This window comes from Mastomys coucha, unplaced genomic scaffold (assembly GCF_008632895.1).
Source record: "Mastomys coucha isolate ucsf_1 unplaced genomic scaffold, UCSF_Mcou_1 pScaffold20, whole genome shotgun sequence".
Classification (NCBI taxonomy): domain Eukaryota; kingdom Metazoa; phylum Chordata; class Mammalia; order Rodentia; family Muridae; genus Mastomys; species Mastomys coucha.
This window is the reverse complement of record NW_022196903.1, coordinates 77243162-77265432: the sequence shown is the minus strand read 5'-3', so window position 1 is coordinate 77265432 and position 22271 is coordinate 77243162. Positions and strand designations below refer to the sequence as shown.

At 50.1% G+C, this 22271-nt stretch overlaps 1 protein-coding gene across 1 annotated transcript; it reads right to left on the bottom strand.

Annotated features, from left to right (window-relative positions):
- Window positions 1–197: 197 nt before the first annotated feature.
- On the bottom strand, window positions 198–18399 carry Atp6v1b1 (ATPase H+ transporting V1 subunit B1). The gene is made up of 14 exons (XM_031384034.1): window positions 18261–18399; window positions 11492–11547; window positions 6859–6957; window positions 6588–6681; window positions 6080–6157; window positions 5100–5239; window positions 4208–4309; window positions 3572–3669; window positions 2780–2903; window positions 2393–2543; window positions 2173–2255; window positions 1001–1105; window positions 744–873; window positions 198–650 (listed from the first exon to the last, which is right to left on the bottom strand). Exons 1-14 carry the CDS (start codon window positions 18397–18399, stop codon window positions 487–489), a joined length of 1563 nt encoding a protein of 520 aa, XP_031239894.1. The 3' UTR covers window positions 198–486.
- Between the last annotated feature and the right edge of the window lie 3872 nt (window positions 18400–22271).

Sequence of the window (22271 nt, the reverse complement as noted above, 5' to 3'; positions counted from 1 at the left end):
CCTGACTGGGTTTGAACTCACAGAGATCTGTCTGCCTCTCCATCTCAAGTATTAAAGGGATTAAAAGCATGCTCCACTGTGCCCAACCAGATTTTTCTTTTTAAATACTTTTACAAACCACACGATATTATCTGCACCTTCAACAATTAACAAATTATTCGCAGTCTTGTTTTCACCAGAGACAAATCCATCTCAGCTACTGTTTTTGTTTTTGTTTTGTTTTGTTTTGTTTTTTTTACATTTCAGTTACATCATTGGAGGCGGGGCTTCTAAAATAAAAATGGAGTTCTACAGTGGAGTTCAGTAGTAAGAATGCCTGCTTAATATTCTGGATACCGAACTCCCTCCTTTGCGTCCATTCTCAGCAAGCCCCTAAAGCAAAAAAGCCCACCCACCCACCTACACTAAAAGACACCCCTGTCAATGTAGGGCATAAGACGTGGTTCAAGCCACAAGCGAAGGCTGCAGCTGGGGGTGGGGGTGGCTTTAGAGCGCAGTTTCGGATGCGGGGTCCTGCTGCGCCCCCTGGCGAGAGTAGAACTCATCCGTCACGCTCTGAGGAATGCGCTTCAGCATCTCTTTCGGAAAGATGCGCAGTAGTTTCCAGCCCAGGTCCAGCGACTCGAACACCGTGCGGTTCTCGTAGGGGCCTGGGGACCACGAAGGAACGTTAGGACCTCTGGCCCAGAAGGAGAGGGCTAGGCGGTCCCGGCCCCGTCCACCCCAGCCCCGCCGCGCCTCACCTTGGTTGATGAAATTCTTCTCAAACTTCTGCAGGAACTCCAGGTAGAGCAGGTCCTCGGAGGTGAGCGCCTCCTCCCCCACCACCGCTTTCATGGCCTGCACATCCTTCCCGATGGCGTAGCAGGCATACTGTGGAAAAGGCAATACTGTAGGCTGAGCTTCCCTTGCTGGAGACCAGCTTTGCCTGGACAGGAACTTCTTGTCCAGGTGGGGCTCAGAACTTCAGCTTCTACCATCGTCCACTGCCCCTCCTTACCAGCTGGTTGGAGACATCTCCGTGATCCTTTCTGGTCATGCCCTCGCCTATGGCCGACTTCATCAGTCGTGAGAGGGAAGGGAGCACATTGATGGGTGGGTAGACCTGGGAGCACAAGAGAGTGGCAGATAATAGGGACCCTCTCCTTCCATACACCTGTTCCTCCACACCGTTCTCAGGACACTCCTACTCATCCTGCAGAAAACCAAGAGCAGGCACACTACACCTGTTTAATCTCCCATAGATCTAGGAGATCATAGTTACCGGGTGGGAGAGACTGAAGTTTGTCTATATAGGTGAATCCATGAAGGAAGGAAGCTGGAGCTAAGGGTAATGGGGTGAAATTAGTCATCGAAACACTCTTTTAAAAACATTTAATTATTTACACAAACAAGTTGAAGCTTAATAGCATCTGTGTGTATGTGTTTGTGCATATGGGTGTATGCATGTGCATGTGGGTGTATGCGTGTTCAGGTGTGTGTAATGTGTGTGTGTGTGTGTGTGTGTGTGTGTGTGTGTGTGTGTGCATGTTTTGAGACAGGGTCTCTTCTGGGCTCAAACTTGCTTTGTAACTAGAGATAGCTGTGAACTTCTGATCTTCCTGCTCCCACTTCCCTAGTGCTAGGGTTACAGGATTATGCTAGGATTTCGGGCTGTGACATTGCTTGGCTTATGCAATGCTGGGATTGGAACCCAGGGCTTCCATGCTAGGATTGCAGGCTGTGTCCTTGCTTGGTTTATGCAATGCTAGGATTGGAACTCAGGGCTTCCTATATGCTAGGCAGGCTCTTAAGCAATTGAGCTACACCCCCAGCCCTTGTTACCTCTCTTCAGTGTCAACAAGGCAAATAACTGTAACAGAAAGAGAAATGCTTTATATTCGGTGGCTTCCATATGCTTCATATATGCTGGTGTATCACCCTTGCCCCAGTACATTGGTATGATACATAAACATGAACCCAGAGAATTAGGATCATATTTTCAACGTCAAGGGGGCTAGCCTAAGGCTAGCTGTAGAACACAGGCTCCCCCAGTACCTAGCTCCTGATGCTGTAGCTTTGGGCCAGCCTCTCCTCCTTACACAGGAGTGATACAGGACTTTTCAGTGTCTTGGTGGCAAGGGGGGGGGCGGGTGTGGAGGGAAGGGGGTGGATATTTGGAGGGAACAGTACCTGCCGGTTGTGTAGCTGTCTGTCCACATAAATCTGTCCCTCTGTGATGAAGCCAGTCAAGTCTGGGATGGGGTGGGTGATATCTGCAAGCAAATGGCCTGTCCTCAGTGTGTGGGGACTGGGTGGGTTCTCATCTACTGGGGACATGAGAGTTCTGCTGTAACTATGTGAGCGATGGGATGGCTGGTGGAAAGGGAGGGCAGGGGGTCCTCGAGGCTACCGTCATTAGGCATGGTGAGAATGGGGATCTGGGTGATGGAACCACCCCGGCCCTCCACACGGCCAGCTCGCTCATAGATGGTGGCCAAGTCTGTGTACATATAGCCAGGGAAGCCTCGGCGTCCTGGCACTTCTTCTCGAGCCGCTGAGACCTGCAATGTTCACAACAATGGGTATGTCAGGAGATGAAAGACTAGATTCAGGAAGGGAGATTAGGAGGCTGGTCTGGGATGGGGGAAGAAGAGGAATAGCCAGCCTGTGACTGAACCCTGGGACTCACTGAGGAGCAGGCCCAGATGAAAGAACTCTTGTTTCTCAGGGTGGAAGTGAGAGTGAGCAAGAGAGACAGGGAGGAGGTGTTTGAATCAGACCCCTTTGGCCAGCATACCTCCCGCAAAGCCTCTGCGTAGGAGCTCATGTCGGTCAGTATGACCAGCACGTGCTTCTCACACTGGTAGGCAAGGAACTCAGCTGTGGTCAGTGCCAGACGTGGGGTGATGATCCGCTCAATCCTGGAAGGCAAGCATGGCAGTGCTCAGGGAGCCTGGGTTCCATGATGCCCCAGAACTGAGTGTAAGATCAGCTGGTCAAGACAATGGCTCTCAAGAGTGGGATGTTTTCGGACAATACTGATGCTCCTTTTCCCACTGTCCAGGGTGAGGTCCCCCACCCCAAAAATGTCATTTCCCTACTAGAAGTTCTCTTGAGATTCCTTTAGCTGGCCATTTTCAGTTCTGAGGCTCTAGGCCTGGGAATCTCTCCTTAGCAATGCCATCTCAGCCTCCAGAGTTCTCTTAACTTACTTAACATGCAGGATGTTTATTACGTTTTTAATTTCATCCATGTGAACCCCAGATTTAAGCCTCCATCTTCAAAACTTTTAAAATAGAGCATTTCTTAAACAAATGTCACAAGCATTGGTACCTCCTATGGAGGTGACTCAGGCCTGGGGTTCCTTGACTGGAATAGCTGTGTGGCACAGGGATGAGGAAAGCCAAGGGGCAGGTGGAGGAGGTCTGGCTCCCTAGCATGGCCCAGGCTGTGATTTCCATATCTGTATAACCAAGAGTTCTCCAAGCTCTGGCCCATGGCTGTAGTTCTGAGATGTCCTGAACCCCCAGTATACCAAGCCTAGGAAAGAGGCAGGCCCCAAAGGCAGTCTGAACATAGAAACACTCACGTAGGGTCATTGGCCAAATTCAAGAAGAGACAGACGTTTCCCATGGTTCCATTCTGCTCGAAATCTGACTTGAAGAACCTGGCTGTCTCCATGTTCACCTAGACACATAGCCAGGAGAGCTATAGGCCCAGGCCATATGGCCAAGGACTGGGCTTAGTCATGAAGGACAGCCAGCTTTTCTCAGCAAATCTTGGGGACTGACCAAGCTTAACAGTCACAGGGCCACTAAGGTGGCCCTAGAGCTCAAGAAGGACTCATCAGGTTCCCCCTCACCACAAATACCAACCTCCTTTTATACCCAGCTTCTTCTTGTTCTTCCCTTGGCTTGTTACTTCCCCACACAGCTTGTCAGCCTCCCCTTGAACCCTCTGAGGACCCATCGTATCCCCTACCAGAGGCTATCCTCTGGGCTCCTTCTCTGGCCCTTGGGATACCTCAAGGGTCACCCTGTCCTGGCCATTGAGTCTTTCCCTGTCCATTTGGTCAGGCTGTGATCTCCATCTCCAAACTGGCTGAACTTTAGGGGCTTCTCAGGATGCAGGACTGGGTGTCCCTCATCAGAACAGGATGTGCTAGAGCCAAGGCAGGAAAGGCTGCTTCTCACAGCTTCCAGAACTTGCCTCCAGCTTCTCTTACCCCCATGGCTGCAAAGACAATGGCGAAATTGTCTTCATGATAATCCAGCACAGCCTTGGATTTCTTTACCAGCCCGGCTTGGCGGCAGATCTGGGCTGCAATCTGAGATGGGAGAGAGAAGTCAGGGCCAGAGCCCCGTGTCTGGCCTGCTGAGCATCTTGGAGGAGGAGGGACTGTTAGAGACTTTGGCTGGATCCAAGAGTCCAAGCCCCAAGAGCGAGCAACTACCCTGAATCCTGCAGCCTTTCCCAGGGTTGGGGATGGTCTGGTCTCTTGGCTACTAAGGAGTTGAAGGCACTTGTGACAAGGAACAAGGCCGAGTCCCAAAGGACAATAGTCTTGGTGTGAATTTAGGCAGTTTAGCTGAGGACAGCTGAGCCTTTCAGTGTGTGCACCTCCCGCAGCCTGCTGGAGCCACTCGAGACTGAGATGTGTGGCCATGCTAGCCCTCTGTGGGGAGGGAGACTCTTGAAAGAGAGTTAGCATCATCAAGAAATGGTGAGGAATGGCCATTTAGAAACCTTGACACACCAGTGGCTCTGAGAGGACCTCATGGCTCATGGCTGGTGGCGGTAGTCAGGCAAACACTACCTAGGACAGGCTGTGGCTCAGCTAAGCAGGCTTTTTACACTGGAGTCTGCTTGGGCTCTCTGAAACCAGTGAGTACTCCATTTACTAGACACAGCATGCAGCCCTTCCCTGAGCCAATGTGTGACTGTGTGTGTTGGGAGTGTCTCTTAGGCAACCCTGATCTTGAGTGGCCAGGAAGCACCAGCAGGGTAGATACTGGGGATGTCTACCCTTTGCTTGGTACAGAAGTGTTCGGTGCTCGCCTAGAAGCCCAAGCCCCAGCCCTCTGATTGTCCCTGGTCCTTGGCTATACATCCTTTACCTCATTGTGGGGGAGCCCAGCTGCCGAGAAGATGGGAATCTTCTGACCACGGGCAATGCTGTTCATGACATCGATGGGGGAGATTCCAGTCTGGATCATCTCCTCAGGGTAGATTCGGTCATGGGGATTGATTGGCTGGCCTGGGAGAGTGATCATGGAGCCAGGTTCAGCCTCCAGCCCACCCCTGTACCACCAACCCCCACGGTCTCTGTTGGCTAACCAGCTTGTTTAACAGCAGCTTCTAAAAACAATGGAACTGTGCTCTGTGTGCACAGTGTCACCCAGGCACGAGCGCCATACCCATTTCTCTTGTGCGTATTAGATGCAGTTTAAAAATGAAATTTCCTTCCATTCGAATAGTACCAGGGGTGATTTCAAGTTTAATCAGCCATGGGTCCGTGCTATCTTAGCTAGCATTGTCCTAGCACCTTAGAGAAAGTGAGGCCCTTAGCTAGACAGCCCTCCTCAACATCTAGGCACCTGAGTGATGTTCAGAGAACCAGAGGGTTGTTCAAAGACTAGGTGTGAACAGATGTGTCTTTTACCACTAGCTTGGTGTGTGGCCTGGTCAGACGAGGGGGGGTCCACAGGCCCCCATTACTCCCTCAGAAAACCAATGGGGTGAGGTTGGGGGAGTCAAGAAGGTCTCCTCAAGAATAGCTGGGGTCCTGGGAAGGGCTCTGTCTCTGCTGTGCCCACTCCCCGTCCCAGCTCCTGGGAGAGAGCTTATGGAACTGAAGCCCACAGGTGATGTGCAGTGACAGAATAAAATGCCAGGAGCAGTTTTGGGGCTCTAAGGTAGATCTGAAGACAGAGGGGCCTTTGCTGATCTGCCTGTTCATCTGATCAGCCATGGGGTTAGCAATGCTTGGCCTGGATCCGTGCAGGACTTCCAAGAATAGGTAGCAGAAAGGATGGCTTAGATTGGACAGCTGCTGGGGCTGTGTCCTCAAAGCCATGCATAGCCTCTGCTCTCTTACCATTGATGTCCAAAAAGTCCTCTGCCATGACAGCAGGTCCTTTGTCAATGGGTTTGCCAGAGCCATTGAAAATCCGACCTGGGAGGGACAAGGGGTGCAGGTTAGTACTCCCAGCATCTGCAAAGCCACCAGATCCCCATCCCCCTTCAGAATCTCATTACCCTGTATTCTCTACCTCCTCAGTCCCTAGCAACTACAGACAAGGCATTTTGGTGTCATCCTGTCCATTGGCCTGGGCCCAGGCTGATCACTTATAAGAGAATCAAGCTCAGTAAAGAAGGGCTTAGCCATCCCTTTCAACCTGCACCTGTAATGACTTAGCCTCACCCTTTCATTATGGAGCATGGTCTATATGCTGGGCTCTGCACTAGGGATGGGAGTTAGACAGAGAGAGAGTATAACCTCCGGCCTCAGGGAGCACATAGGAAACACAAGTACAGGCAGTGGAGGGCTTTGCTAGAGAAGCCAGGAAGACCAGGGGGCACACACCCTGCTTCTCCACTCTCACCCAGCATGTCCTCCGACACAGGAGTCCGCAGGATGTCCCCTGTGAATTCGCATGTGGTCTTCTGGGAATCAATCCCGGAGGTCCCCTCAAATACCTGTGAGTTAGGCATCATTGCTGAGTGGCTTGTCTGGAAGAGCAGGGCTTCCCACTGTGGGCCCTCAGTACACAGCTCTGAGCAGGGTGTTCTCTGGGAAATAGGGTCTTTCTTTCCTCCAAGGCTTGTAAGATAGCATGGGAACTTTGAGTTCGTTCTTAGAATTGACACACTTACCTGAACAATGGCCTTGGTCCCAGCCACTTCGAGCACTTGGCCGCTCCTCTGAGTACCATCAGGGAGGGTAAAGTTGACAATCTCGGCATACTGGGCAAACTGTCAGGGAGAAGAGCCACCCAGGGGGAAGCCATGTCACCTCCCTGTGTCTCTGTGTTCAGAGAACCAGAGGGTTGTTCAAAGACTAGGTGTGAACTGATGTCCGTTTTACTACTAGCTTGGTGTTTGGCCTGGTCAGATGAGGGGGGGGTCCACAGGCCCCCATTACTCCCTCAGAAAACCAATGGGCTGAGGTTGGGGGAGTCAGGAGTCTGATCTTAAGCTACTGACTGTTTTCTTGCGCCCTGATGTGGGAAAGGGGATTTTGTTTGGGAGGGGCACGCTGGAGTGAACGGGGACTTTAATCAGGAGCACGTGCTATAGCCAAAGCTCTGTCCTTAGTGCAAGTTAGTGGCAGGTGTCTAATTACCTACATGATCATTGAGCCCTAAAGTCACTAACTCATGAGTCTTAGGTTTTTCATCTTTAAAACAGGAATGCTAAGAACAAGCCCCACTCCGGAGGCAGCTGTGATCAGGGTGGGAGCCACACAGGCAAGCTGTGAGCATAGCCAGGCAGGGGTGGGGGGAATGGCACAGTAGCACAAAGTGGCCTTTGTGGCCACCCAGGTCTCCTGAGCACCAAGGAGAAGCACACTTGTCATCAGAAGAAAGACTCTGTGTTTTCCAGGTGTCACCATGAGCCAGTGATATATCCATTCGTAGTTATGGAGCTGGGATTGGAGTCTGTTTACTGAGTGACAACCTGTTCCTAGCTATAGAGTGCAGTTGGGGGGGGGGGGTCACTGACGGCTGTATAATGCTTAGGGATTTAAACACAAGCCAGGTCAATAAACAAAGTATATAGTTGGCATTTCTCCAAAGATGCAGATGTGACCAGTAGGCAGGGAGCATCATGTTCCATCCTCTTTAGTCAACACGAAAGTGAAAACCGAAACCATGCTGAGATACCACTGCACTCCTGTTAGGGTGGCGATGATGATGATGATGATGATGATGATGATGATGATGATGATGATGATGATGATGATAATGATAATGATAATAATGGCAGATAACACACACTACTGTGGATGTGAAGAATCAGAACCCTCTTTTGGGTGGAGTATGAACTTTGGAAAGTGGTGTGCAGTTCCTCAAAAGGTTAAAAATAGAGTTACCATTTGACCTCAGAAGTTTTACTCTTAGATATCTACCTGAGAACTAAACATATATAATCTTGAATGTGAATGCTCATGGAAACATTATTTATAATAGAGAGGGAGGGAGGGAGGGAAGGAGGGAAAGAAAGAGAAAGAGAGAGGGAGAGAGAGAGAGAGAGAGAGAGAGAGAAGAAAACAGGGCTGGAGGATCCAGTTCCAGAGGAGCCAACAGTTTCTTTTGGCCTCTGTGAGCATTGCACTCATGTGTACACATGTACACACACACCCATGCATACATGCACACATTCACATGCACACAGGCACACACACACCCATGCACACACACACCCATGCACACATGCACACATTCACACAGTCACATGCACACATATACACACACTCACACACAAACAAAATAAATCTTTAAAAGAAAAAGAAAGAGAACAAATAGGTGTTAGAAAAGAAACCACAACAAGCTCTATTTATCAGATTCAGAAAACAATAAAAAGTATGTATATTCATACATATGTACATATATATGAATTTAGAAGAAATGGATGGGTTTAGGAGAACACAACTCAAACCAGAACTAATTATTAAAAACTAATAGAAAGGCAGAACAATCTTACAATATTTTTTGAGAAAGGTCTCATAATATAGCTGTGTCTAGTCTGGAACTCGATTTGTAGATTATGCTGGCCTTGAAATCAGAGACCTACCTGCCTCTGTCTCATGAGTGCTGGGACTAAAGGTGTGGAACACTTTCCTTGGCTGATTCTGTAATTTTTAAAGATATTAAATAGTTTAAAGCATCAGCCAGTGAGAGTTGTACCAGAAAATTTTAACAAGCAAGAAAAAATAATTTGAAATTTTCTTAGGCTCTTCAAGAGATACTGTGTTAATTCATTTTATGAGTCAAGCGTGACCTTGAGATGAAAATAAAACCTATATGGGAACACTGGAGGCTGCTGGCTCACAAATAGAGATCTCCAAATCCTAACTGAACATTCACAAACGGAGTCCAGCAATGGATAAAAAAATACCAAGCTAAAATAAAATAAACAAACAAAAAACAGGAAAAAAAATGAAGACAGACACATAGGGCTGATTTCAGAGTGCGAGGTTACTCTAACAGGGAACTCTCCAGTGAAACTCATTTTATTAATGAATTACAAGATTTAAAATCAATATCCTAAAAGTTGGAGAAGAAAATTTAAAAATTGTCTAAGGTGTCCTGGCAATGGCTCAGCAGTTAAGAGGTCACAATACCCTCTAACTGCAGTTGGCCTCTGGTGGCTCCTGAAAAGAAAGAGGAGAGAAAGAGGAGAGGGAGGGGAGGGGGAGAGGGCAAGGGGGAGGAGAGGAGGGGAGAGGGAGAGGGAGGAAAGGAGGGGAGAGGGAGAGGGAGAAGGAGAGGGTAAGGGTGAGAGAGAGAGAGAAAGAGAGAGAGAGAGAGAGAGAGAGAGAAGGCGGGCGGGAGGGAGGAGAAGGGTAGAGGGCTCAGCCAGTAATGTGCTTGCTTACAGCAACATCGCAGATGAGATCACAACTGAGGGTCTACACAGACCCTGCTGGGAGTCAGGTCACGCCACCCTTCAGAGCAAGCACTCCTGCCTCACACCAATATTTATCTGTATATTTACTGTGGTACTGAGGGTGAGCTTGCTGAGCACTCACACTGCTCCTGACACACCTGCTGCCAATGTTTATCTTTACACACAATTGTCCTTTGAACACACAGTTCTCTTTGTGTCTATCGTATAGCAAAGAGAGAATCAGTGTAAAAGGATGTGTATTCATGAACTATTTGTAGCAGCAGAACCTGGAAACAGAATGGGATGGCTCAATGAGTCCATATTAGCTTTTCTTTTTCTTTTTCTTTGCCTGACAAATGCAACTTAAAGGAGTCTTTGTTTGGCTCATGGTCTGAGAAGATACAGTCCGCCATGGTGGGAAGGGTTTGGGCAGAACTTGAGGTGGCTGGTCATAAGGACAGATGAATTCTGATGCTCAGCCTGTGTTCCCCCTTTCCCTTTTTATTCAGCCTGGGACCCCACCTTTTAAGATGATGCTGCTCACATTCTGGGCAAGTCTTCCATTCTTAATTAAATCTCTCTGGAAAAACTCTTATACACATACCCAAATGGCATGTCTCCTAGGTTATCCTAAAATCTAGTTGACATTGAAGGTTAAGCCCTACAAATATCAGTATACTGAGAAACACAGCCTGCTGGGTCACCATCCAACATCTGCGCTGTTCACCTGTATATGGGCACAAACTCCAGGTTTCACGGAGCTGGAAACAACAGGACAGACGATTAACAGTCTTTCTTTTGTTCTTGGGGTACAAGGAGCATGCGTTATTTTTGCTATTAAGATTTAATAATATTTTTTTAAATATTTATTTATTTATTATATGTAAGTACACCGTAGCTGTCTTCAGACGCACCAGATGAGGGCGTCAGATCTCATTATGGGTGGTTGTGAGCCACCATGTGGTTGCTGGGATTTGAACTCATGACCTTCTGAAGAGCAGTCGGTGCTCTTCCCCACTGAGCCATCTCACCAGCCCAAGATATAATAATATTTGGTGACCTGTTTTAGTACCAGAAGTTATCATCGTCGTGGCTATTATCATTCTGTCCCCTTATGGCCCACACTAGTGACTATACGGGTCTGGGGACAGGTGAATAGACTAGTAAACCAGAGTGGGGCCACTCTCCCAGGGTTTCCCTTCTCAGATTTTCAGCGACGACTGTCACCGAAGGCGGTTTGTTTGTCTCTAGATCTACGTTGTGGGATTGCTCTAGGAGCCCTGATTGCTCAACCCTAAGTGATAAGAGATGCGGAAGCCCAGCGGTTTGGCATCTCAGCCACAAGAGGGCGCCCAGGAGCAGAGAGACAACGGAAATGAGTGCTACAGCAAAAGTCCCACTCTTTCCTCCTCTGCTTGCTCCCTTCCGTGCTAACCTGGGTCCTTATCTGAAACCACCCCTGTCCCCAGTGTTTGTCCTCTCACTGTCAAGCCTGAAGAAGAAAAATTCAACAGAGAATATTAACTTGGGCCTAAAAGAAATCAGGCAATAAACCGGCTCAACAAAATCAGACAGAGAGAGAAATGCAGCTCAAGATTCAGCGCTTGCCTGGCACACATAAGGCCCTGGGTTTGATCTCTAGCCGTGGGTCGGGAGGGGAAGAGGGAGAGACCAAGAGATGAAGGAGGGCTAGCCTGGGTAAAACGGGATGCCCAGGGCCAGCACTCGCCCGCCCTAGCCCCCACCTCCCCAGCCCTGGGGCCCGCGTGCTTATGGTTTTTACAGCCTCCCACAGACAAGAAGAAAAGAATTAAAACAAGTTCCCTGGATGGAAGACCCTCTTAAAAGAAACCCTAGATATAGCCTAGGGGCCAGGAGAGAGACTGAAGAGTCTTACCTTGACCTGGTCCAGCACCACCAGAGGTCCATTGACGCTGCACACCGTCCTGTATGCTGGGGGAGGGGAGGGGTGTGTGAGGGTCTCACCCTTAAGTCCCATTCTGCTCCAAGAGAATATCCATGTGCATACACATTCATGCGCACGGGTGAACACACACACACACACACACACACACACACACACACACACACACACAGAGAGAGAGAGAGAGAGAGAGAGAGAGAGAGACTCATTCTCTGTCTCCTGCCTTCTGTGCACCCCCACTCCTCCTCAGGCTGGGCCATCAGGGTCATTAGCTGTGACAGCACCAGCCACCATTGCTGTAAGGGTCAAGCCCCTGCCACAGACCCCCCACTGTCTCGACACCTGCAGGATGCTAGAGGAGGGCATAAGGGCAGAGGCCTCCTCAGAGTCCTGCCCAGGCCTGCTGAGCTCCCTACGCCATGTGCTTCCCCTCTGGCCTCAACCCCCACCTCTCCTACTCCCTCTTCCCAACTCCACTCAAATTTTCCAAAAGGTTCTGGGCCACAGCTGTGGCCTCCTGGACCCTTCCCCAGGCCCCCACTGCCCTCCCTTCGCCCTGCACTTATGAGCTTTGTAGGATGAGGGGGGCGCTGTAGCCCTGTTTCCTCCTCCAAGCCCTGGCCAGGTCCCATCACTGGGCATCCTGTGGGGGAGGGAAGGATGTTACCAGGAAAAGTACTCACATACACAGACAGACAGACAGACAGACAGACAGACAGACAGACAGACACACACACACACACACACACACACACACCACATACACCACAGTGAGAACAGAGCTCAGCTCCCAGGGTAAGATCCATGAACTGTCAGCCAGGAAGCCTACCTTTGGTCCTGCTGAGGATAGCTCAGGGACTTTGAGGAGGTCGTGGCTCCTTTTCTGTGATAAGGGAGCACCATAGCTAGTCTCTTTTAGGGATTCTGGGTGCTCCAGTAACAGACTAGGGACAAGTAATTTAGCCAGACCAGATGAACGGGGTGCTGGGAAGAAACTGGGTCACTGACTGACCCACAGAGTTCAGGGGACGTGGGCACAATGGGCCTGGGACTGGGAAAAGCCTGGCTTAGAGTCACTGGCATGCTTGTGGCAGATCTGAGAAGGGCCTGTCCTGTGCTCCCCATCAGCACACACTGATTCACAGCATGCCTGGCCCTAGAAGAAGCCAGTGTCTGTGCCCTCTAGGTCATTTAAGCTGCGTTCACCGTGTGTGCACCAAAAGGAACAGATGTGCAAGATCATTCTTTGCGAAGTCCTTCCCAGGGTAAGGACTATGCAAAACTCAAGGCTGAGCTCAGGTGGCCAGCACAGGATATCCCATTCCCTTCCCTCTGCCCCTGAAGGAGGTCTACCTTTATCAGAGGCAGCATCCAGATGCCCCTCCTGGAGTGAAGGGCCAGCTCCCTAGCCTGCATTTGTCCCTCACCAGCTTATCACCCATGGCCAATGCCCCTTCCTCAGCCCCCTCCTGCTGCAGCTAGTCTTATAGGAGGACCACTACATACACCATCAGGCACTTTCCCCTGGAGGCTCCTTCTCCTTCTCTTCCACCTCTAGCTTCCTTGGAAGAAACCCACAATGTCCCCCAGTGAAGGGCTTCTTACAGACCAGCTCTGGCCCCGCTCCTCCCTCTCACTCCTTGTTCTCTGTCTGTCCTCTCTTCCTCCTCCCTTCCTTTCTTTAAGCACATCTGTTCTAGCTGTTGAATGCCATCCAACTGCCACTTAATCAAGGCGAATAAACGATCACTCAAATGGAGCACCTAGTATCTAATGGAAGGGACAGAACGAGCATGGCATTATGAAACTATAAGGAACTACAGGGATGTTAGGATGGGAGAGCTGAGTAAGGTGAAGAAGGTGGGTGGAACTCATGGAGGCCAAGATGGGCAGGCGAGGTGTGAAACCAGTAGGCAAAAGAGATGAAGGCTCAGTGAGATGGACTTGAGACTCAATTGGGTGCTCAGGGAAGAAACACTCTCAAGTAGAGGATGCCCTCAAATTTAGGGGAGCCTTCCAAGCAGCCCCAGGGAATTGTGGACAGTGCCTGTGGCAGAGTTGAAAGAAGCCCTATTCTTTTTAGCTCCTCGGTGCCTTGAGGGGCAGAGAGGCTGGAGACACTCAGGACTGCCCTAGGCTGGCTTCCAGTTTGGGGAGAGCTATCAGGGATGGCCTCTACTGTGCTCAGCACAAGGCAGACACAAGGTGGTACACTGGGCTGGTTGGGTTCTGGAAGGCACTGTTTCCATGAGCTCAGTATTCCCATGCGTCCCACATCAGAACCAACAGGTATCTCCATCTTGGTCCCAAACCAAATGGGAATCCTGATGCCCAGCAGGGGGCCACATCTGAACTCCTGCCTACCTCTGAGGACCACAGAGGAAAAGATGAGAAAGTATGTATAGTACTGGGGGAGGGGGAAGAAGCTGGTGGGCCGTGTGGCATACATTCTGATGAAATTATACACACTGAAAATGGTATAGAGTGGAGCTGGTGAGACCAGCAGAGGTAGGGCCAGGAGCAGCACCCGACCAAGCCTGAGGAGAGCTGGCATTTTGCTAGATCCATAGAGTTGGGGGAAGATAGCCGTGAGCCGAGGGTCAAGAGATTGCAGGGTGTGTGGGTCAGAGCATCTTGTCTCAGGAGGGAAGAGGGCCATAAAGCCCGAAGGAATCACTTCTAATCTCACAATCATGGGAGACAGACCTTTCTGCTTTCTGCTGTGACAGCCTATTCCCCAACTTCAAGACTTCCCAGTCAGCTCTGTGAAATCTCTATTAACCCTGAGGTCCAGCAGTTTTACCTGGAGAGAGGGTACATGCAGATGGAGGTTAGGGATTAGAGACTGGGCACCCTGCTTGATATGAAGGAGGAAGAGGAGTGGAGGTGGGCAGTGCTGGTGGCCTACCTGACCCTCTGGGACTCAGGTAGGGAGATCATAGCATTTCTTAGTCCAGACCGTGGTGACCCCTGTGAGGTGTCTGAGTCAACTCAGCACACCCAGCTTGAGACAGGGATGGCAGAGTGACTGGAGGAGGACACAGCTCTCGCTGTAGTATGGAGCCCTCACTGTAGAAAGCTACTCAAGTACCAGTTTCTATTCAACAGCGACTGCAAGCCCTTCAGATCTTGCCCTTGCCTGCCTCCTACAGCACCGACTACCCAGCCTCTGCCCGCTGAAAATCTCTGGAACCACAGACTGGCAACTTGAGGGACTGTAGACCCCAACGTGAGACTAGACCTTTTCTCAGAGCCATCTGGTTTTGTTGGTTTGTGTGTGTGTGTGCATGTGCATGTGTGTGTATATGAGTGTCCGTGTATGCATGTGTGTATATGTGAGTGTGTGCATGTGCATGTGTGTGTATATGAGTGTATGTGTATGCATGCATGTATATGTGAGTGTGTGCATGTGTATGTGTGCATATATGAGTGTGTGTATACATGTGTGCGTGTGTGTGTACATGTGTGCATATGTGAGTGTGTGCATGCGTGCATGTGTGTGTGTGTGTGTATGTTCGCTCTTGCTCCATTTGAGCGGTCATTGATTTGCCTTGATTAGTGTCAATTGGATGGCATTCACAGTCTAGGCTAGCTTCAAACTCACTCTTATTGACCCGGCTGACTTCAAGCTTGTGGCCATCCTCCTGCCACATCCTCCTGAGAGTTGGGCTTATAGGCATGCCCACACACCTAGCTTTTGGTTGTTCAGTTAGGACTCAGGCAAAGGGAAACGGAGCACCAAAGATCTCTCTGGCTGCTGGGCACTGTGACTATGTCCCTTGCACGGAGAGGTAAACTAAAGTGGAGAGATGCAGCTGGTTCTGGGGCACTCAGGGATTATGGCCACTGCCCACCCAGGGATGTCCCACTTGACCCTGAAGAAAGAAACAGGATGATGAGCTGCCAGGAGCGAGCTGGCTCCTCTGACCTCAGGGCACTCGCTCAATGGGCTTTCCCCAGACTCAGCAGACACTCTCTCCAAGCTGCCTAACCCCTTCCATTGTCTCTGACACTGGAGTTGCTTTGGGGGCTGCAGGGTGGAAGAGAGCTCCCTACCCCCACGGCCAGCAGCCTTCCCTTGAAAGACTCAGCAGGGCTCCTACAAGGCCCTAATTAGTGCAGGCCCAGCTACACCTGCACTGTCCTGTCTTATCCCCCCTCTCCCCCCCATCCTGTCATCCCCCCCCCCCAAGCAGGCTGGAGGCCAGGGTTGGGGCAACCCTAGGGCAGCAGATCCTGTTCCTCCATGGCATCCCAGCTGGGGGACATGGGGGAGGGGTCACCACTGGAAAATGGGTCTTAGAATCAAACCTGCTTGTTAGAACCCTACTATAACTCCCTCCCCTTTGGCTCTCAGACTCTGGGTTAATGACCTGACCTGGCTCCATCCCTCCAACTTGTCCTTTTGCACCTTTGCACAAGCTGGACACCCCCTCCCCTCATGCAGTGCTCCACATCTACCCATCTGCCCCATGAAGCTGCACCTCCACAATAAGCAGAGACTTTGGTGGGGGGTAAGAGTAGCTCCACTGGGCACAGAGGGGGCCCTGCTTCCCAGGGTGGATATTGCTAGCACTCCTAGTCCAGTCCCAACCCTGTTCTGCTCCACTTTTCTGGCCAGCTCTGTTCCTCAGCCTAGCATTAAGACACTTCCACCACAGTTGTGCCCTGCGATGGCCAGACTCGCCTCTCTGGAAGGCTACATACAAGAGCCCTTGGGGCCGTGACCCTCTGGGCTGGCCCATCTCCTAGGCTCCCTGTCTGGTTCTCCAGCCTGAGCTAATGACAGGCATTTCAGAGTTGAGTGCCTGGCAGTGAGAGAGGAGGGCAAAGGAGACAGCCTACCTGTTTAAGGGGGACAACAACTCCTACTCTTTACTATGTCTCTCAGGAAGAACTCCCAGGTACTCAAGATAAATGGAGGAGAATAAGGAAGTAGGCTGACCCAGGCTTGGAGGGTGTCCTTGGAGGGCTAGCCAAGCCTCTAGGGATATCCTGTGAGGACTGTCAGCCTGTGGTGAGGTGATAGTACCACGGCAGAGCCTGGGAGGCATCCTTCCATAGCCTTTGCTGTGTCACTGTGAGCATGATCTTATTGTCTTGGGTGAGGGTGGGTGGGTGTCAGAACCTACGGGGTGTTGACAATAAACACATTCCCCCTCACCCCGCGCAGGAGGAAACTGGTGAGAGGCTGCTCTAGCTAGAGCCCTCCCACCTGGAGGAGAAAATGGTGGGCGAGGTGAGGCTGCACAAAGGTTGTACCAGGAGGTCCTTGTAGATCCCTGTAAGGCCACATTCCAGAAGGAAAGCTGAGCCTGGAGGCCCAGACTACTGCCCCACCCAAACTGGCAGCTCTCCTTTGCCCGCAGGTGGGACAGCCTGTGGGGCAGAGGATCGGATAGCCCCAAAACTGAGCACAATGGCGCCCTCTCTCCTCTGATTTCTGGGCCTCATGACCCATGACCCAAGCTTTCACATAGGGGGTTATCTCTGGACTCTGTGCGAAGCCTAGCCTGCGCCCTTGCACCCTTCTCTGTAGCTGGTGCACAGTCTGTCTGTATCAGCCTCAGCCAGCCAGTCCCAGCCAGCACCCAGGGCTGTGCTCCCTGGAGGCAGAAAGGCAATCTGCTTGCTCTGAGCTTGGCCTTGGGGTGCCCTGTATGTACACTGTACCTCCTCTGTGGGGTTGGGTGGCCCTGGAGTCAGGGTGAAGAAGGAGTGGCTGTGCCTAGCTCCTTCCCCTCCCCCAGCACACCCCATTAAGGAGCCTCAGGCTCTGTTCAGCTGGGGCCACTCAGGCTGGTTTACTCCAGAGAGCTGCCTGAGACTACCAGACCAGGGAGAGTGACCTTGGACAAGAACATGAGGGGTGGCTATGGCCCCATGGGCCTCACCAGGTTTTCTATGCCCAACACTGGCATGGCTCACCCCTCCAGAGCAGGCATAGTTGCCTACTGACCAGATGAGAGTGGCACACCATGTGTGAACCAATACATGTTCTTACCCCAACAGTATACATACATCACTGCAGCTATACTTCATGTAAACATGAATCCACTTGAACACACATGTACATTATATTCAAGCACCCGCACCCATATGCACATGCACACGCCTCACCTTCACCCTGTGTGTACAAGCATGCACACGCATGCTGTTGCATGTTTTGTGCCCCTCCCCCCAGTGGAGACTGCCCTTCTCGTACATGTCTCTGTGGATAGATTCTCTCCCCTAGAAGGTGATGCAGGCATCCATTGGCACAGCACACTGGATACTGAATTCCTCAAGGCAAGTGCCGACTGGCTATACTGCTATACACATCACTAGAGATCTATTTGCTCACTCATACATGCTCACCTGTGTTCTCCTTCCTTCTCCTTCTCTACCCCTCTCTCCCTCCCTTCCTCCCTCTCTCCCTCCCTCCCTCCCTCCCTCTGTCTCAAGCTGTCTGTCTGCATCTGTCTGTCTATCTTGCTTTCGCTCTCCCTCTCTTGATCTCTCAAGTTCTCTCCGGACCTTGGACCTCAGGATCCCGATGATAACAGTTGCTACTCAGCCCTCTCCCCTGGGCCGGCCTGAATGGGGACCTCCATCCCGCCCACCACCTGCAGAGGTGACCCATGTGCCATCTCTACTGGTAGAGGTGATCCTGCACAGCTCTTCCGCACAGATCTCCTCCCTAGGTCTCCGTCCTCTTTCTCTGAGGCAAAAAGCAGGGATGGCAGCAGCCCGCTCCCCTCACCAGTTGGACATGAGTACTCACTGACTCGGGGGTGGGTGATGTAGTTTCGGGTCACAGCCTGCACATGCTCCCAGGCTGTGCCTGGGTCACAGCTATTGCTAGTGGATCCCGAGGGCCTGCCATCTACTGCTGTGGCCATGGTGTGCGGAGAGCTGGGACTCAACGCCTGAGAAGACTGGTGGTGGTAACTCTAAGACTTCAGTTTCATCTGGAGCTGGAGCCGGCTGCTCAGCCTGTGCCAGCAGCCACCCCTCCCCTTCCTTATGTCTCTGCTTCCGTCCCCTCCTCTGCCAGGTTGACTGTAAACAGGGAAGCTGGCACACACCAGCTCCCTAGGCTTCTCAGGCAAGGGCTGATCAGAGCCTGTAGTGGCTGCTTCTCTCAGTCCAGAAAGCTTGCAATGAAGGGCAGAGCAAGGTGCACAGCACTTTTTCTAACCTCTGTGCACAAGTGTCGCTCAGCAGTTTCCATAGTGAGTGTGGCTTCGGCTTTTCCTTCTTTTAACAAGTCCTTGTTCCCCACCGTATGGCTCCTTGGACTCCTCACGCCCTAGTTCTGGCAGGTTGTCTTCTCAACCTGCCCTCTTTGTCCTGGCCCCTTCCCTCTCCACTTCCATCATCTTGTCACCTTTGAGGGTCACCTCCTGGCTGCAGGAGGCTGCCATGTTCCTTGAGTGAGCCTGTGCTATTTTCCCTGCCCCTCTCTCCAGCACTGGTCCATGTCAGGTCTCTGATACCTTTCCCATGCCTCCCATTCTGTCAGAGAACTCTTGTGTTGGGGGTCTTGTGTGGCTACAAAGGAGCAGACTCCTGTTTGCAAGCTTCCATGAGTCTGCACAGCCGAAGAAATGATGTAAGCTTGTGCCTGTGGTCTCATTGTTACTTTTCTGTGTGAAATTATGCTAGATATTAAAAATGCTACCATTGTGGGTAATTATGTGTGATGATTAACTTTGGCTGCCTAACTGACAGGCTTAGAACCATCTAGAAAATATAGCCCCTCCCCACTACTGCTACCACCCTTACAATGCCTTCCTATCATACTGACTGTTAGCACTTTGTCTAGACCCCACCTCACAGTTACCTGGCAACAGCCAGGTATGCCTGACTCACTACAAAAGGGGCTGCTTGCCCACTCCTCTCTCTTTTGCTCTCTTGTTCCTGCTCTGTCCCCTTGCTCCTGCTCCCCCTCCTCTCTCCACGTGCTCATGGCTGGCCTCTACTCCTCTACTCTCTCTCTGCCTTTCTCTGTCTCTACCCCATCAACTCCCCTCCCCATTCCCTGAATAAACTCTGTTCTATATATGGCTGGTCCCTCAGGGGGAAGGGATGCTTTAGCATGGGCCAGTGGAGGCACCCACTTCCCCTACACATGACTAAATATCCACCAAACATATTCCTCTCTCTCCCTATATTTTAAAAAACACAACACTGACTGCAGTCTCAAACCATGAACCAAAACAAACTTTTCCTTCATTAAGTTTCTTCTACCAGATACTTTGTCATAGCAATGAAGAAGTAATATGGAAAACTGGTACCAGGAGTGGGGTTGTTACTATAAACCTGACCATGTGGTTCTTAGGTCTCTGCAACTGGTTTATGAGAGGAATGTGACTTTTTCACCCTAGAATGGAGTAAGAAGAGTTTAATGGGCCATTTTGGTGAAACAGAGATATGTGGACAGTTGGAGCCCAGCACATGATGTTTCAGAAGGGAACAAGGACTTTATCAGGAAATGGATTAGAAGTGACTCAGATTATATTCTGGAAAAGAATTTGAGTTTATTCTGCCCATGTCCTGAGAAATTGAATGGCAATGAATTCAGACATAATGGACTAATCTGTTTGGCAGAGGGAATCTCATGGCAGGTGTGTGGTCTGAATGAGAATATCCCCTGGAGGCTAATATGTTTGAATATTAGATCCTTAGTTGGTGGAACTGTTTGGGAAGGATTAGGAGGAGGCGTGGCACTTGGGTGGGCTTTGAGGTTTCAAAAGACTTGCATCATCTCCAGTGTTCTGTCTCTGCTTCTTTCTGTTTGTAGATCTGGACATGGGCTTCCCGCTGCTGCTCCAGCACCACACCTGCCTGCTTGCTATCATGCCTTCCACCATGATGGTCATAGATTCTAACTCTCTGCAACTATGGGCCCCAAATAACTCTTCTATACATTGTCTTTGCTGTGGTATCTTAGCACTGCAATAGAAAAGTAATTAAAATAGCAGGATAGTATTTAGGCTGTAGCATAGTTCCTGCTCATCGCTCTTCTGTAGATCTGCAGTGAGAGACAGCAGCACACAGATATGTCATATGCAGTTTCTCAAAGAAGAGAATTTAGTGTTGCAGTCAAAGCAGGGTCGAAAAGCAGCTGCCACTGTGAGAGAGTTGGAGCCATTAAAGAGAACTAGGACACTCTGGTCTGGGATGGTAGGAAATGGGATTTGAAGGCAAGCCCACCCATCAGATGCTCCAACTTGTGAAAATGCAAATTCATTTGACAGGAGAGAGTTTGCACTGAAGAACCCCTAAGGTTTTTCTGATCTTTGGCTACTGAAGAGCACAGAGCCCAATCCAGCTGTAGTAGAAGGGACCAGACCACATCTCAGGCTGATAGCAGAACTTGGCAGTAGCATCCATACATTGCTGGTTCTACAGGCATAAAATGTAGGAGTTATATGGTTGTGGAGGCTTGCATAAGGTTCTAGAAAGCTGTTAAGGCCAGGTCACGTGTGGCAGGTTTGAACTCCCTGCAAGGAGGCCTTGAGAAGCCTTGCGTGAAACTGTGAGGGTAACACTTAAGTTGTAATGGAGATGATAGGGCATTAGTGTCTCTTGAGGAAAGCTGTAAGCACAGCATTGAGTTAGCTTACATGTGCTATTAGTGGCAGAACTAAGGGACAGAGCCACCCAAGCCTATTGGCACCTTGATATCTCTGTCTGGATTCTTGGTCCTAGGTGCCAGAGCTACAGGATTTTTATTTACCCTGCTGGGCTCTGGTCTTACTTGGGCCCAGTCTTATCTTATTATATGGTGGTTTGAATAGGTTTGGCCCCCATAGATTCATGTGTTTCAATGCTTGGTCAGTGGGGAGTGGTGCTATTAGGAGGCGTGGCTTTAGTGGAGTAGGTGTGGCCTTGTTGGAGGAAGTGCATCACTATGTAGGCAGGCTTTGAGGTCTCCCATACTTAAGCTCTGCCCAGTGTGGAATCAGAGCCTCCTCCTGGCTGGCTGCCTGCGGAAGACAATCCTCTTCTGCTACAGATCAGTTTATAGAACTCCTTCTCCAGCACCAGGCCTGCCTGGATACTGCCATGCTTCCCACCATGATGATAATGAACTGAACCTCTGAAACTGTAAGCCAGCCCCAATTAAATGTTTTCCTTTATAAGAGTTGCCTTGATCATGGTATCTCTTCACAGCAATGAAACAATAAGCCAGTCCCATTCATCTCTTTTGGAATGAGAAAATGTACTTTGTGACACCATGTAATTAAAGTGTGTAGTGGTAGTACACACCTTTAATCCTAGCACTTGAGAGGCAGAAGCAGGTGGATCTCTGAGTTTGAGGCCAGCTTGGTCTACAGAGTGAGTTCCAGGACAGCCAGGGAAACTCAGACTCAAAAAGAAGAAGTAGAAGAAGAAGAAGAAGAAGAAGAAGAAGAAGAAGAAGAAGAAGAAGAAGAAGAAGAAGAAGAAGAAGAAGAAGAAGAAGAAGAGGAGGAGGAGGAAAAAGAAGAAGAAGAAGAAGAAGAAGAAGAAGAAGAAGAAGAAGAAGAAGAAGAAGAAGAAGAAGAAGAAGAAGAAGACAAGAAAAAGTATGTAATTTTTAAAAATAGGGCCTTTCAGTTATTTTATCTGAGTTTGTCTGAATCTCCCCACTTTGAGCAACTGTGGAATTGTGAAGACTTTAGGAACTCTTAAAGACGGACTAAACACAGTTTACATTTACATAAGACTTAGGAGACCAGGGTGAAATACGGTTTTTTAAGAGTGACATGTTTATGTGCCAAGT

What these genes read in the sequence shown, in the direction of transcription:
- Atp6v1b1 (XM_031384034.1), bottom strand. Translation starts at nt 18,399, where the DNA reads ATGGCCACAGCAGTAGATGGCAGGCCCTCGGGATCCACTAGCAATAGC. An exon ending in TGTGTCGGAGGACATGCTGG is followed by an intron (nt 6,158 to 6,587) that starts GTGAGAGTGGAG and finishes TGTCCCTCCCAG; the next exon opens with GTCGGATTTTCAATGGCTCT. An exon ending in GACAGCTACACAACCGGCAG is followed by an intron (nt 1,106 to 2,172) that starts GTACTGTTCCCT and finishes TTGTGCTCCCAG; the next exon opens with GTCTACCCACCCATCAATGT.